This window comes from Fragaria vesca, linkage group LG6 (assembly GCF_000184155.1).
Source record: "Fragaria vesca subsp. vesca linkage group LG6, FraVesHawaii_1.0, whole genome shotgun sequence".
NCBI lineage: Eukaryota > Viridiplantae > Streptophyta > Magnoliopsida > Rosales > Rosaceae > Fragaria > Fragaria vesca.
In genome coordinates, this window is record NC_020496.1 from 4,690,711 (window position 1) to 4,706,467 (window position 15,757).

Here is a 15,757-nt window from a genome sequence, read left to right on the forward strand (position 1 = left end):
CCCGGCCCGATTGTCTTTTTTCGGGCTTTCGGGTTTTTTTGGGGCCCAAACAAGATTATTGCAATTTTACACCATTTCAGCTCTAGTGATCCAAAGTTAATTTGCATATCAACATTACATATCAAATTTAAAGTCCAAAAAAGGCAATAACATTCAACAAAAACTAATCAGAACTCAAAGCTACCCAAAAGATCATACATCCTGTACATCAAGTTCCCCTTCATACACACTCATCAGATTAGACACTTGGCTGAGATATCTGGTCATGAACCAACAGAGTAGAGCTGCTTGACACTTCACGAAAACATTTCAAAGGCAACTTGTGAAGCTGAAGAATCCCCTCCACTGCAACATATCGATTTTCTATAAGAACCAAACACATGAAAATGTGAAGAAACCAAACACAGCACCAAGGGAAAACCCAGTTGGCAGTATACTCACAAAGAATTACAGAAATAAACCTGATAATCCATAAAGGGGTTTTACACTTGAAAACTAAAACCTATAAAACCCAATCATCTAAATTTGAGAATACAAATGGCAGATCAAGACAAATACAATGTTCAGATCAAAAAAGCAATCTAGAGAAAAAAACCATACCCAACCAATAATTATGTCAAGAAGACAATCCCTAATTCAAGCTACAAGCCTACAATTCAACATCATCACCCATCAATTTAAACAATCTTTCTTCTACTGATACAAAACTCATCAAGAACTACACCACATCATCCTAAAAGTCTAACACTCATTAGTCCAAACACGATAGAAATGACAATTACTTCAAGAAATCCACACAAAATTGAACAACTTTTACTGCACATCTAAACCAAAACCACGAAACCCACAAAGAATAACGAACCAGAAAAGAGAAACAAACACTTAAGTGAGATCAAAATCGATGAATACCTCTGGGTTGTGGAGTAACAACAGCTCTAGCGTCCATGACTAAATCTTGATGAATAGGAACGAGATCTTCTTCGAGGTTTTGTCTTCAAATGTTAAAAGAGAAGAGATACAGAGAAAGACAAAAGAGGCTCATAGAAGACTCATAAAAGAGTTGAAGATTCTTTAGTTTTAGGGTTTTTTTTTTAAATAAAAAAATTATATAGACTAATAAAATGCTGACGCGTGGCAAAAATTGTGTATCTCAGGCCTGAAAGGGCTTTTGGTGCAGGACCGAGCCCGAACCGAACTCCTCCCAATTTGGACCAGCCCGATAGGGACCGATCAGGCTTTTTTTTCGATTTTTTCTGGGTTTTTGGGCCCGAACGCCCAGCACTAAATAAGTATAAAAAATTGATGACACGGTTTTCATGAGTTCCCGACACGTGTCAGCGTGTACCACAGTGTCACTGTAAATTGTCTTTGTACCACATTGTCATTGTACCACAGTGTCACATACCTCTTCCTACAGTGTCACATATGCAATATGCTGGGAGACCTTAAAAGTATTTTGATAAATTCAATGTGAAAGAAAAAAACAAAATTCAAGCTTGAAAAATGCTTAGTTATCATTCAAAATTTAAACTTGATAGTTTATTTAAAATATTTTTTTTAGTAGAAATATTTGATTTGGTGTAGAAGCTTATTCTTCTCTATTCTCTTGTGCTTTCTTTCCAAAAGAAATTGATCTTCATTCACTCACCCAAAGTTTTAAGCTCTACAGCAGATCAAGTCAAATACAATATTCAAATCAAGAAAACAATCTAAAGGAAAAACCATACCCAACCAATAATCAGGTCAAGAAGACAATCCCCAATTCAAGCTACAAGCCTACAATTCAACATCGTCACCTATCAATTTAAACAATTTTTCTTCTACTGATACAAAACTCATCAAGAACTACACCACATCATCCTAAAAGTCTAAAACTCATTAGTACAAACTTGATAGAAATGACAATTGCTTCAAGAAATCCACACAAAATTAAACAATTTTTACTGCGCATCTAAACCAAAACCACGAAACCCACAAAGAATAACGAACCAGAAAAGAGAAACAAGCACTTAGGTAAAATCAAAATCGATGAATACCTTTGAGTTGTGGAGTAACAACAGCTTTGGTGTCCATAGCCAAATCTTGATGAATAGGAACGAGATCTTCTTCTGGGTTTTGCCTTCAAGTGTTAGAAGAGAAGAGATAAAGAGAAAGAGAAAAGAGGCGTATAGAAGACTCAGAAAAGAGTTGAAGACTCTTTAGTTTTAGGGTTTTTTTTTCTTAATAAAAAATTATATGGACTAATAAGATGATAACGCGTGACAAAAATTGTGTATCTCAGGCCTAAACGGGCTTTCAGTGCAAGACCGAGCCCGAACCCGAGCCCAAACCGAATTGAAAGTCAACAGGCCGATTTGTGGCCCGAACCGAACGCCTCCCATTTTGAATCGACCCAATAAGGACCAATCGGGATTTTTTTTTTTTGATTTTTTTCTGAGTTTTTGGACCCGAACTCCCTGCACTAAATGAGTATAAAAAATTGATGACACAGTTTTCATGAGTTCCCGACACGTGTCAGCGTGTACCACAGTGTCACTGTAAATTGTCTTTGTACCACATTGTCATTGTACCACAGTGTCACATACCTCTTCTTGCAGTGTCACATATGCAATATGCTGGGAGACCTTAAAAAGTATTTTGATAAATGGAGCCCTTTGATAAATTCAATGTAAGTGAGAAAAAAACAAAATTCAAACTTGAGGAATGCTTAGTTATAATTAAAATATTTTTTTTGTAGAAATATCTGATTGGCTGTAGAAGTTTCAAGTGACCATCTAGATAAAACCACATGTTAATCGACCATATGCCTATTGTTTTCTTTTGTTTTCTCAACCACAGGCGCCTTCTTGTTCTTCTTTGTTCTCTTGTGTTTTCTTTCCAAAAGAAATTGATTTTCATTCACTCACCCAAAGCTTTAATTAAGCTCTACATTTCTGCCATAGCTTCAAAGAGATTGATTTCCATGAAACTCATAACACAAGAGTTTAAATTTCCCGTTTATATGCAGCTATGTCCAGTAAGTTCTAAATTCTCATCTTTTCAAAACCCATTCGTTTTGTTTCAATCTACTCTTTCTCAAACTAGTTCTTAATTCAGCTATTTTCCAATAAATTGGAGTATGATTTGTGTTTTGAAATTCAATTAGGTAACTTGGATTTGCAAGCTAGGTGTTTGGTTTGATATTGGAATTGTTGTCGTCTGAATTAGGTGCTTGTGATTGGAGTTTTGTTGCTTCTCTTGGAGATTAGGCTGCTGGTTGCTTGATTTGAGGTAGGGAAAACAAACTTGTCTTTATAGCTTTGATTCTAGTTTGATATGTAATTGGTGTGATTGTGTTGGAATGGTTCTTATGCATTCTTCCTTAATTGCAAATTAACAAGCATTTGGTTTGTCAACTTGAAATTGAGTTCCATTGTTTTGATGTCTCTTTCATTTTAATTCTTCTTTCTGATATGATCATATAAGTATGTTGGGAGCTACTTATCCATATATGGTTCAAGTGTTTTTGTTATGGAGGCGTTAGTTTTAATATAAACTATTAGTCTTTGAATATCCATGTTGAAGTTCTTTGAAGTATGCACAGAAGTCAATGGTGGAACCGGGATTCAAGAGTTTTGGTGGTGGGGGGGGTAAAATATAAATGGTAGCATATGAAAAATTTATGATAAAATTATATTATGCTCTTTTAAGATAAAGAAGAAAAATATATGAATAACTATTTCAAATTTGATATAATAAACATAATATAATCTAAAGAGAAAGAACCGGTAGAAAACTTCATATTAAAGTTTCAAACAGTCATTTATTTCGTTAATTTATTGGTTATCTATCAATTATTGTTAACAAGAAATGACTATAATTAAGGTAAATTATGAAGTTTAATTAGACTGTTCAAAAATCAAGGATCAAGGGAGGTTTATTAATGATTTTGAACAAAAACATGAAGTTTAATTAGATTGCTACACTAAACCCCGCCCCTTTTAGAAGCCCACGTCCTCTTTCCTCAAAATCTTTTCTTATGAGGTTTATTTACAGCCTCCATATATTTTGGTATATATCCTTGAAATTATTTTAGTGCAAATATGTTCCATGTCAAATCTTGTTTCATTGTAGTGCCTGATGATTTCAAAAGAAGCTTCATATGGCTGCACTTGAGTGTTCATTTCTTGATCTATTCTTGGTGTCCGTTTGTATCGTAACTCATTCATATAAGTTGTTTCTATTAGAGTCGTTGTCCATCAGTATTTGTATACTTGTTAAACGGAAGTTGAAATTTTAAATCTACTGGAACTTTTCGATATATCTCCTCCAACTGGTTTTATTTTTATTCTCTTCGTTCTCTTCTAGCAAAAACTTGTGCAGCCTACTTTCATGCTTCTTATTCTCTTCTTATTTGCTTATGATCCTATTATCGATCAAGTTTTATCTTAGACAAGATTTCTTGAATTCTCATGATTATTGATCTTGCCTGGACGTCATTATTACAAGTTCCATTTCTTTCTCTACAATCAGCCTATTGACTTGCTCTTATTTTCGATGTGTAAACCGTCAAACCTTGGAAAAGTTGTTAAGTATTGTACGGTTTCTATTTTATTCCTTTTAAGATACAGTAAAGAGATTTATGTGCCCTTTCAATGCCAAAGTCTATTTTGTTTTCTAGTACCCTTCGGTCCATATGGAATCATGAGTTCCAAGTCAATCTGTACCTGGCTGTAATTGAGTTCAATTCGTACTACTTGATCCTTGTTTCAAAGTATTTGTTATTCATTGACAAAATTATCATAAAGCTACTCATGTTTATTGAATAATTCAATGCTTTGCATTATGAGTTGGAGTATATGTGTACCACAGTTCGTTATTGGTTATGTCTTTCTTCATATGATGTAGAACGAGAATGAGCCAAATTTAGACAGAAAAAAATAAAAGTCAGGAAGCGATGAATAATCAAAAAGAATGATTTGAAGATCGGTAATTCTCATATCATAAGGTTGGTAGCTGCTGGAATATTCAAGAAGATGTTGTTTTAGACTTTCCGGGTTCGTCGCTCAAAATCTGTTAAATCGGATTTGAAGTTATTTTTGGCCATAAAAGGAAAATGAAGGTTTCCCATATGTAGAAAGGATCCGAATCTCAACTCTACTCACTCCATCTTGGAGAACTCTTGTAACACCAAAAGCAAATTGACCTCTTGCTAGTAGAACTTAAGTTGACGTAACTATGTCCTCCGATGACATGGTGAACCACTATTGCGTCTCTTGCTCATGTTGTTTCTTGTTCATGTTCCACCGTGCTTCTACATAGCCTCCGAGTTTATGCAGAAACAGGTGGTGTACTTGGATTGTGGAAAGAATCATTACTCTTTGTGTTCGTGGCTGGACTACCCTAGACATATGGGTGATGGATGACCTTGGTGGTGGTAAGGGTTCTTGGACAAAGTACTTGGCTCTGGAGCCGTTTGTAAATATTACAAATCAATTTGCATTATTTGGGAAGAGTGACGAGCAGTTTGTTTTGGTTGCCTGTGATCAATCTCGATCTTTACGTTTCTACCCACAAGTTCAACTATCTTCCTCTAAATGGTGCGCTGCTGCATTGCAGTCTAGTTGAAAAAGACGTGAGTAGTATAGTTTCAGTAAAAATAACGCATTAAGCTTGATATGAAAGCCTAATGGTTATGCCACAATGGACAGCCTTCTTCCAAGCTAGTTCCAATTGTTGATAGGCTTGCTAATAGCCTTCATTATCCTCCACCACCCTCCTTTTCAGGCGTTTCGTCATTACAGATCAAAACCCTATGAGATGGAACTTATTGTATTGTCATTGTTCAACTTTGCAGTGATTTTGATGGTTGGTTTCTGGGAAGATATCCAATTTCCACATTCCATGGGTTTAAAGTGCAGGGGGAAGTATTCATTGAAGGTTTGGTTTCTACTATAAAAATATCATGTCATTGTGATGGGATTAAATGTGTGGCGATTATGGACAGAAACTGAACATCGTTTTATGCAATCCAGCAATCAAAGACTTCAAGCTTCTTCCCTAGTCGCAGCTTGCCCTCTCTTCCCCGGAATCGTTCCCTACAGCTGCCGTGGGTTTTGGATGTGATCTCAGGTTGAGAAATTACAAAGTTGTTAGACTTACACACATACTGGACAGGATTATACTGATCAATGTATTCATCCTCGTAAATCAGAAGTGTACGACCTCCTTACAAATTCTTGGAAATAAATCAAGAATGATGGTTTAGTAAAGGAAAATACTATCGTTTTTCTAGATTCGGATGCTCACACTAAAGGAATATACACTCCAAAGGAATTATTTACTGGTGTGGAAGGGAAGAAGAGAAGGTTCTAAAACACGTGTAAATAAAATTGAATGCACACATCATTTCGTTTGATATAGGTGATGAGACATTTCATGCTACATATATTAGCACAATATTCTGATTCTTGCTGTGCTTGGTAATGGAGGACAAGGATTCTTGGACAAAACACCTGGTGATTAAGTCGGTGGTAAGGCTTCAATGTCACTTTGCATTATTTGGAAAGAGCGATGAGCTGTTTGTTTTTGTTGCATGTTGCCCTGGGTGATGATGCTTCTGATCTAATCTTCTACGACATTCGTACCAACAAGTTTAACTATGTTCCTCTGAACGGCAGGATTCTGGGTAGAACTCAAATTGTTGAATATATGAGTAGTATAGTTTCAGCGAAAGATGGCAACATGCTTAATAAGGAACCAATTATGGAGTTTCAGTTTTGAGTAGGCAAACAATAAGCATAATGTGTTTTCGTCCTAACACTCTTGATCTTGATTATTAGGACAATATCTGGCACCACATTCGCAATGAAATGATTCCATTTCTCGTAAAATGCAAGTGCAAAGGTACATTTCATTTCATCACTTGCTACAAAGCAAACAACAAAATACCACACAATAAATGTAAACTACATGTTCAGTATATGAGGGTCTGATAACATGAACTCAGACATGCTTTTTGCGCAAAGGATAAATACCCTTTTGTAATCCGCAAAATATTCTGAACTGCCAAGATTGAGTCTATGCATAATAATTGAGGCTAGCCTTCTTCTTTGCTTGAACTTGGATAATACCTTCATTGAAATCTTCATGGTTTACCTGAATTGAACCAAAACGACCCATAAGATAAAGTATTTAGAGCAAGGAATTCATAAGAAAAACTGTACCCATCTTATGAATCCAAGATGTGTATACATCCTAAAGATCATGTAATGAGATTACCTCAGTTGCATCACGGCGAAGGGCTAGCATGCCTGCCTCCACGCAAACTGCTTTTAGCTGTGCACCATTGAAATCATCAGTGGAGCGAGCTAATTCTTCAAAATTGACGTCCGGGTGAACATTCATCTTCCTAGAGTGAATCTACAAAGTAACGCAACAAATAAAGTTAGAGACAGCTAAGAGCGAAATACTCCCAAAACCTAACCAATTGCAAAAGACAAACCTGCAGAATCCGAGCTCTTGCTTCTTCAGTAGGATGAGGAAACTCAATTTTACGATCCAATCGACCAGAACGCATAAGAGCAGGGTCGAGGATATCAGCACGATTTGTCGCTGCTATCACCTGTAAATTAAAGACAATTAGTCCAACTGAAAAAGTGCCTTAGATTCTTCATCATTAATAAAAATATAAACTTCCCATTCCTTTATATACTAAATAATTTAACTTTTGAAGTTTTGAACCTATGTCTTGTATGACTACATTTTACAAAGGAAATTAAACTTTTGATGATAAAATCATATAATTCACTAACATTGCAAGTCTACTGTACTTTAAAATCTATGAGCAACCATGTGTAACAACAAAATAATAGCAGGAAAAAGAATTCAACATCTACAATGTGTTCTCGAATAACTATAGTTACATGAATATATGAAAAACTAACAAACCTTAATCCGGTCATCGCTACTAAAACCATCAAGTTGATTAAGCAACTCAAGCATTGTACGCTGCACCTCCCTATCACCACTCACTTCACTGCAGCCAATAATGAGAGAACAAATTCAATCAGGAAAGCTCAACTGTAAAGTTATGATTCCATTAATACAGGTTGAAAATGGGAAAAAAAAAAACATACTGAGCACATAGTTGTTATCTAATATGAAACCGAAATTTAAAATCAATATTAACTTAAAACAACGGTGATAAAATAGTGTACCTATCAAACCGCTTTGTGCCAATTGCATCAATTTCATCTATGAAAATGATGCAAGGAGATTTCTCTTTTGCAAGTTGAAAGGCATCGCGAACAAGTTTTGCTCCATCCCCAATGAACATCTACATACATTGCAATTATGATTACCTCAATATGTACCCGGTGAGAAAAGCTAAAACAAACAAACTATATATAAAAATACAAATTTGATGTAACAATTATCATTTGCACTTCCAAAGGACTACAAGTCTAACATCAATCATGTATTACAAAGATAAGGCAAACGAAGTCTGTAGATTGTAGAAGAAACATTTAAATCTAAGACACTTCACAAACAAATAATTCAATTCTTCACAATGCAAGGACATTATAACTTCAAGAAAGAGATTATCCTTGTGTAAACAGAGCAAAAACATTGGTAATAGAAGAAGCAAATGAAAAGCCAAATTGGAGAAAATGAAACAATGACAGAGGCATTAAAGCATCCTCAAAATCATTACAAAAGCACCTCTAATTGCTCAATTCGTAATCTTGCATTCAATGAAACAAATGTTGCGAAAAAAAAAAGAAGAGAAATTGTGCCATACCTGAACCAGTTGTGGGCCTGCAAGTTTCAGAAAAGTGGCATTTGTTTGTGCAGCACAAGCACGGGCCATTAAAGTTTTACCAGTTCCAGGAGGCCCATACAAAAGGACTCCCTTTGGTGGGCGAACCCCTAACTTCTGAAAACGCTCCTTGTGGGTCATGGGCAAAACAATTGCCTCAACCAGTTCTTGAATCTGTTGCAGGAAAAAAAAAGGGTATTAGGGTACAGAATAACTGTTTGGTGGATACAAGTGAGCAAGTCAACAGCGCACGCTTAAAGTCGGAGACTTGCCTGTTTCTCCAGCCCTCCAATATCATTGTAATCTTCAGTTGGTTTCTCATCAACCTCCATAGCCTTTACCCGGGAATCATACTCGGATGGAAGAGTATCCAAGATCAAGTAACTATCTTTGTTCACACCAACAAGATCTCCGGGCTTCAATTTATCGGGATCGACAAGCCCAACAACGGGCAGAAAGATTGTCTGCAATCAATAAAAACCAATAATGGTTCACAGTTAAACTACTGGGTCTAATATGATACAAAAAAGAATTAGGTCCAAAATCCCCTCTTTCTCAAATTTGAAGAAAAACAAAGCCCAGCCATGCTGAGCTTAAAAACTAGTTTCCCAAATACTGACGAATGACTGTTTTAAAATGAATCAAATCGCAGGAAGGGTAAAGCGAGTGCAACAATACCACTAACTGCACTCTTTGCTTTTACTAAATACACAAAAATATGAACAAAACATTGATCAGCAGGCTTTACCTGACGAGTAGATGTTTTCAAAACAACACACTTGCCCTTTCTTTGCGAGTCAAGGTCAATGTTTGCCCCATCTTCCTCAGCTTCATCTTCTGGATTCATTTCTAATATCTGAAAACAGAACAAGTCAGAACCAGGTAATGTTAGAACAAACACATCATCTCAAAAAAAGGCTCACAGCTCAACGGTCTACATATAGTCTCTATATACAGCAAAAGAGTCATGGTTACATATTCATGAACTTATAACTTATAAGTCATCAAACAAGTTACATAAAAGTTTAAAATAAGTCATTCAACAGCTAAAGTTAATGAATTTCTGGCACATAAATTAGACTAACAAGGCAAATTGGACACTTTCCCCTTTAATATATTCGCATCCCGGACATTCAGAACTACAACAACAATGCTTAACGCAAAAATTACAGGAAGCATTACCTCAACAATGTTGCCGACCAAGTAGGGCAGCTGCTTATTGAGCTTAATCTTTTCCTGATTCTCCTTTATCTTTTCCTTGAACGAATCCAGCTCCAAATTCGTTCTTTGCAGTTCTTCCTTCAATCCCACAATAATCAAGTCAGACAAACACACTCAACCAATCATAAACTTACTTCAGAAAAACCAAAAAAATCCCAAAATCAAATTCGAGGGCTTTTCGCCCTAATTCTCCGAATTGAATCGATAATTAACTACAGAAACTCATAAGAGTTGTAACAAACCCTAGAATAGTAGAAGCCCAAGTACAGAGAGAGTTAGAGAGATAGGGGACCTTGTGAATACGGATCTCGTTGTCGAGGAGGCGAGTGGCTCTGATAATGTCGTCGGTGGTCATGGCGGCGAGCTGCTCGTCCTCGAAGCTCGTGTCCTCCACCACCATATTCGTCGCCATATTCCGATTCCGATTTGCCTTTGCTTTTCCGAGAGAAAGAGAGTTTCAGATTTTGCAGAAAGAAAAAGAGTAGGGACTTCAGAATGCTTCTACTTCTTGGTTATATAGAGAGAGGTTTTCCTTTTTCTTATACAACACGAAGGTTTTTTTGTTCTGTTTATGCGTTTTGGGCCGAAACCGTCATGGAAACTAAGATGGGCTTAATGGAGAGAGATGGGCCGGCCTACACTTTCGTCAAATTTTTCAATTTTTTTTTGTTGGGTCTCTGCGTAAATGTCTCAGTACACCAACATTTTAATTTGACATTAACGACCATGATTAGTAACAAAAAACCATAAAAGTGTTGCATGTTTTTCTACTTTGTAACCAGTCCCTTCAACTTTATGATCAATTTTCGACTCAGAAGGTGAGAAAGAGTTTTCTTACTTTTCTTCGAGATGTGCATAGTGGTTTTGAGTCTTTCGACCAAGTGTACAGTTATTTGCTTGTTGCAAGAAGTATGTTGGGTGAATGGGTGTATAAAGAGTATATCATTAATAGTTCATCAAGTGAACGAGACTGTTATAAGAGTGCCATGATTCTTTGCATTAAGTTGCAGAGTATGAAGAAATTTAACCTAAAACTTTTTGAACCTCGTTTGTCATTTTGACACTCTAAATCAAACTGATGTGTGTGAGCTTTCAGCTACATTAGCAAACACAGAAACTAGTATGCTCGATCGAGGATCTCCCTTACTAGAAGCAACAAAATCTGAGGAGTGAAAGAACCATGAGACTTTAAACAATTAAATTCTTCACAAATTCATCCTTACAGATACACAAGTATATATAACTCAACTCTCAAGCTTGTTGCTTCTCAGGTGTGACTGGAACTATACTGTTGACACAAACAACAGCTTCACAATTATCAGGAAACAAGCTGTCAATAGGGACATACCTAAACCTTTCAGTCTCTATGTTGTGAGTGAATATACGTCCATCTTTCGCAACCATAAGAATTTCGTCACTCTTCCAAAACACCAATTCCTTCTGCATCCCCAGTAAGACATCTAGGGTTAACAGCTTTGTCCAAGAACCCTCATGAACATCACCCAAATTATTCAGTACCCATAATCCATATGAATCAGTAGTAAATAGAGCTCCAAAGGAATACATACCAAAAAGAGCAATAGACTCCTTCCATGAAATGATGTGCAAGTGAAAATACCTAGCATTTAGATCGTATAAACTATAAGGAAGCAATATATGATCAAACACTTCATTTCTCATATCAAATGTATTGATCACCTGTCTAGCCCATTCCTCGTCATTTCTATCATACAAGTCCATGAACTCCCTTTGTCTCTCACATCCAATCCAATAGCAAATTCCATTCATGAACATTTGGTGAAACATAGGCAAGAACAAAGTGGTTTCTGTTTCTAAACTATAGCTCTCGATTTCTCTCCACGAGTTGGTACTCAAGGTGTATACTTCTACTTTTGGAAGACTAAAAACGAGACGATCCTCACCTATTCTTTCTCCAGTTGGATCCACAATGTCCAAGACTTTGTAATCTTTGGATTTGGGATCATAGCCAAATGCCATGGAATTTATAGCACCATCAAGGCACTGCTGCTTGGGAAGAATCTTGAAGTCCTTGATTGCTGGATTCCATAAAACAATGCTACCAGAAGCTAGACCAAAAGATATACAAAAAATTCCATTACAATGTCCTATAATCGATGCGGCGAAGAGAGCTTCAATATCTATGAAGTTACCCCTCGTTTGTATATCAGAAGACAGGGGAATGGGAACGTGCTCGACTACAGAATGAGTGTCATGCTCATCGTTATTGGAAAATGTGATCAATGAGCATACAACTTCCTTCTCCTTGGTGTTGATATCCCTGAAGATAAAATGCTTGCAAAAGATGGATGTCGAGTGCTTGTTGCACATGGAAAGGTGCTTTTCCACGAAGCTTGAGCTGATGATCAAGGAACACCATGACTTGCGCACGCATTTGAATCGCATCACAGATTTGGGAGGCAACCTTGATAGGATCGACACCATAATCTCTTCAGCCATTCTGCAAAACTCTCTTGTTTTCTATTCAAACATGCATATATTGCAGATAACAAACAGAAAGAATACCAAGCTCAGTTTCCAAAAGATCACCAACTTGTTTTGATGGTTGGTTGGTTGAAATGAGATTCAAATAATACAAGTTTGGAATGGAAAGTTCATGAGCTCATCATACATGGTTGATCTAGTTTGATGAGGATGCCTAGAGGATCTCTTATGTAGGAACGGACTAATCGTTACTTGCTAGGAAATCCAAGAAGACATTACTAAAATGGCTATTTTAAGAGTATGACTCGGTCAAGAAGACTTGAGCAGATTGGAGCAAAACAGAATGGATTATATGAGAGCATTAACCAAAGTTACGTTTAATTGTTCGAGTGTTTGCAAACAGAGATGGTTGTTCCTCCTCCAGTCAGGCCACCTACTATTACGAAGTTCCTAAGGCCTTATGTTCTGAAAATGCACATCACAAATAAATATGTAACTGCACAGGTCTTTCACTCACCAACAGCCACTGTAGCTGCTTCCGCAATCTCTAAGGAGAAGGCATTGAGAGAAAGCTTGGAGTCGGGATGTTGCTGCTGCTGCTGCTGCAAGGATTGGGAAGATATTAGGTGAGCGCCTGCTGCTGAAGAACATCACTGCTGTGGCAGTCCACTTGAAGAGTGAACAGAAATATCATGGTAAGGTTAAAGCTGTCATAGATAATGTGATGGAAGAAGGTATTAAGCTCATTTGATCTACAAGAGCATGAGATCAAGGGAAAATTGTTGGAGTTTGCTGTTGCAACAGTATTAATCTACTCTTGATTCAATGGACATTTCTTCTGTTTCAGATTGAATGCTGATTTTGATTCCCATTATGTATTTTCATGGGAACGCTCCTTATAAGTTGCCACATTCCCATGACCGTCTGTTGAGCAATTACTTAGGTAAATGTAATAGATCAAATTTGAATACGTACAGTACAGAAAAACTCTCATTCACTGTGAGAAGTATAGCATATCGGTAGTTTAAAGCTTCCAATATATGCCCAACCAATGCAAAATGCCAGCAACAATGCCCCAAAACAAGATCTCTGCAAAGAGGACATAGAGCAGAATGCCTACTCTCCTTGAATGCCAAATCCCAACAAAAATGTGCTTCTGGATCCAATATATCTGCCACAAGGTACAAGAAATATTTCTCATATCAGTATCAGCTGAAAAACAAGCTATTAAACCATTTCCATGGAAAAGAGAATCCCACTAATCACAGTCAGCTATGTACAGCAAGCACCAGCATTACTGTCGAATTTGTTATGGTGAGAAAATAATCAATGTAACATGGTAATCACAGAAAGAGTATGTGAACGTACTAGTGTATTATGGGGGTCCTTGTAATACCAACCGTTGAAGAATCCTGCAAAGATGCCTTCAGCTGCCATAACATAGACAAGCATAGCATTCATGCCAATCCATTCCAGAGGAAGAAACATGAACTTTTTATCGTAGATATCAACCTGGAATGAGAGGATATCAACTTTTATAAAGAGGAGTAAACAAAAAACTCAAAGATCCATAATTTTCCAAGAAATTATCCTAGTATATTCTACCATGATGTAGAAGGCTGAAAACACCAAAGCTGCTGCTCCAGACGTTATGCATACGTAGCTAAATGTATATAGCTGTTTATTTGAAGGAATTGCTACACCAGGGATAAAACATTAGAAAGAATAATGGAGTGGTATGTGCAAAGAAAGTTGCATACACTTCACCTCAGTTCGCACCATGAGTGAAATGAAGAACATTTCCTAAGATGAGGAGGGCAAAGCCCATAAGGATCCAATGCTTCAATCTAGCTTGATGACCCTATAAATGCAAGATGTGCCAAGTAAGAAAAAGTCTTTGACAAATTCCAAGCATCAAGTATACCAAATTACAGACACAACAGTTAGTTAACCTTCATATGTATAAGCACATGTCCGAAGTGTACTCCGATGATTGTGGAGAGAATTGCAGATATTGAGCTACATATATGAAGAAATAAACCAGATAAGTAAACAGTTCTAGAAGACTTCAAGCTGTAAACTATACTCAATACACGTTAGATTTGTGAGCCTTAAATATCAGATTTTATCGGGTTTATGACAAAAACTGTGACTGCGTAAATGTAAGGATACAATGAATTGCTCTACTTCCAAGTACCTTTCTCAACCATTTCTTTTAGAAGTCAAAGGAAATAAGTTTTCGTATCCAAGTTTCTTGTGATCTAACAAAGTCAGAGGTTATATTACCTTACAATTCCTTCAGGTTCAAAAGGAGCACGGCACCATGATGGAGCATCATTTCGGAAAGGTCCTTCATATGGGGAATTTTCAGTGCAAGCCTGGCAATTCAGAGTGAATCAGTTAAATCTTTAAACCTGACCAGTGTTATAATCTCTTGATGATCAGAGATGATTAAACGAAAGAAAGGGAGATAAACTACATACTTTTGATCTTTTCCAAGCTGGATGCTGATACATATGATTGATTCCCAACACTTGTCTGTCAATGTATCCCACTGCATTACAAGGAGGATCCAGTTTTCCTCTAGCACCACAAAATACCTGAAATTGAAATGAACGCTTTCACTGACTAATGGTTCAGACATCCCAATCATTGATAATTATGTCTTATGTGATCTGAGAACCAAAAGCTTACAGTGAAACTTTTTCCGTAATCACTACTGTCTCTGTCGTGGACGGTAAATTGCCAATCAGGAACATATGTCCCATATATAACAGCAAAGTAAGTAGTGAGTACACATGCTGCAACCAGCCTGGAAATTTGGAAATGGAGAATCATCAGTAAATGTTTTTCTAGAAAAAATAAATCAGCAAAGGGAAAAGACCATATCATTGCAGTCACATAGATTTACCACTGCCAATAGTATAACTTGAAAATGGAGAGCCTGCCAGGTGCCACATCTTTTCTTTGTGCGCATCTCAAGAAAATTTCTATCAGAGCCACTACCAGATATGCAAGAGCAATTCTCTACAGAGGGTGACGAAAATTACTACATACTGCTATATGCCTCTTTAAACTAAGACTAAGTAATCAAATACTAACAGCATGCAAATGCATATCAATTATAAACCTTACCTGGAGAATCCCACACCACCTTATTTCTTTCATGTCAACACCATATGTTAGTTTGTCAGGAGCATGTGAGAAACCTCCTTCAGAACATATCAAAGGCATATTAACATCACTTCCGGTCCTTAAAAAATAACACTCTCA

At 36.8% G+C, this 15,757-nt stretch overlaps 3 protein-coding genes and 1 pseudogene across 3 annotated transcripts in view; 1 reads left to right on the forward strand and 3 right to left on the reverse strand.

The window, feature by feature from the left end:
* Nucleotides 1-6,841: 6,841 nt before the first annotated feature.
* LOC101308100 (26S protease regulatory subunit 6A homolog A-like) lies at nt 6,842-10,537 on the reverse strand. The gene is made up of 10 exons (XM_004302339.1): nt 10,314-10,537; nt 9,983-10,099; nt 9,549-9,656; nt 9,073-9,264; nt 8,783-8,974; nt 8,199-8,317; nt 7,930-8,017; nt 7,484-7,603; nt 7,261-7,401; nt 6,842-7,137 (listed from the first exon to the last, which is right to left on the reverse strand). The coding sequence occupies exons 1-10, from the start codon at nt 10,431-10,433 to the stop codon at nt 7,060-7,062; spliced, it is 1,275 nt and encodes a 424-aa protein (XP_004302387.1). The 5' UTR covers nt 10,434-10,537; the 3' UTR covers nt 6,842-7,059.
* Nucleotides 10,538-11,272: 735 nt separating this feature from the next.
* LOC101312656 (putative F-box protein At3g23260-like) lies at nt 11,273-12,499 on the reverse strand. Its single transcript, XM_004304924.1, has one exon. It carries the CDS (start codon nt 12,497-12,499, stop codon nt 11,273-11,275), a length of 1,227 nt encoding a protein of 408 aa, XP_004304972.1.
* A 390-nt stretch (nt 12,500-12,889) lies between these two features.
* Nucleotides 12,890-13,235, forward strand: LOC101308391 (annotated as a pseudogene).
* An 81-nt stretch (nt 13,236-13,316) lies between these two features.
* The window catches only part of LOC101308689 (heparan-alpha-glucosaminide N-acetyltransferase-like), a 3,428-nt gene continuing 987 nt past the window's right edge, over nt 13,317-15,757 (reverse strand). Inside the window, exons 4-13 of the mRNA XM_004302340.1 lie at nt 15,620-15,696; nt 15,396-15,511; nt 15,179-15,296; nt 14,968-15,084; nt 14,771-14,862; nt 14,437-14,503; nt 14,264-14,345; nt 14,090-14,181; nt 13,853-13,996; nt 13,317-13,655 (exon numbers count right to left, since the gene is read on the reverse strand). Coding sequence (XP_004302388.1) covers nt 13,509-13,655; nt 13,853-13,996; nt 14,090-14,181; nt 14,264-14,345; nt 14,437-14,503; nt 14,771-14,862; nt 14,968-15,084; nt 15,179-15,296; nt 15,396-15,511; nt 15,620-15,696 — 1,052 coding nt within the window. The 3' untranslated portion in view covers nt 13,317-13,508. The remainder of the gene's footprint in view (nt 13,656-13,852; nt 13,997-14,089; nt 14,182-14,263; nt 14,346-14,436; nt 14,504-14,770; nt 14,863-14,967; nt 15,085-15,178; nt 15,297-15,395; nt 15,512-15,619; nt 15,697-15,757) is intronic.

Coding starts and splice junctions, on each gene's coding strand:
- LOC101312656 (XM_004304924.1), bottom strand. CDS start 12,499: ATGGCTGAAGAGATTATGGTGTCGATCCTATCAAGGTTGCCTCCCAAA.
- LOC101308100 (XM_004302339.1), bottom strand. CDS start 10,433: ATGGCGACGAATATGGTGGTGGAGGACACGAGCTTCGAGGACGAGCAG. Junction 9,657..9,982: donor TGGTCGGCAACATTGTTGAG/GTAATGCTTCCT, acceptor TTCTGTTTTCAG/ATATTAGAAATGAATCCAGA. Junction 8,975..9,072: donor TTGGAGGGCTGGAGAAACAG/GCAAGTCTCCGA, acceptor TTCCTGCAACAG/ATTCAAGAACTGGTTGAGGC.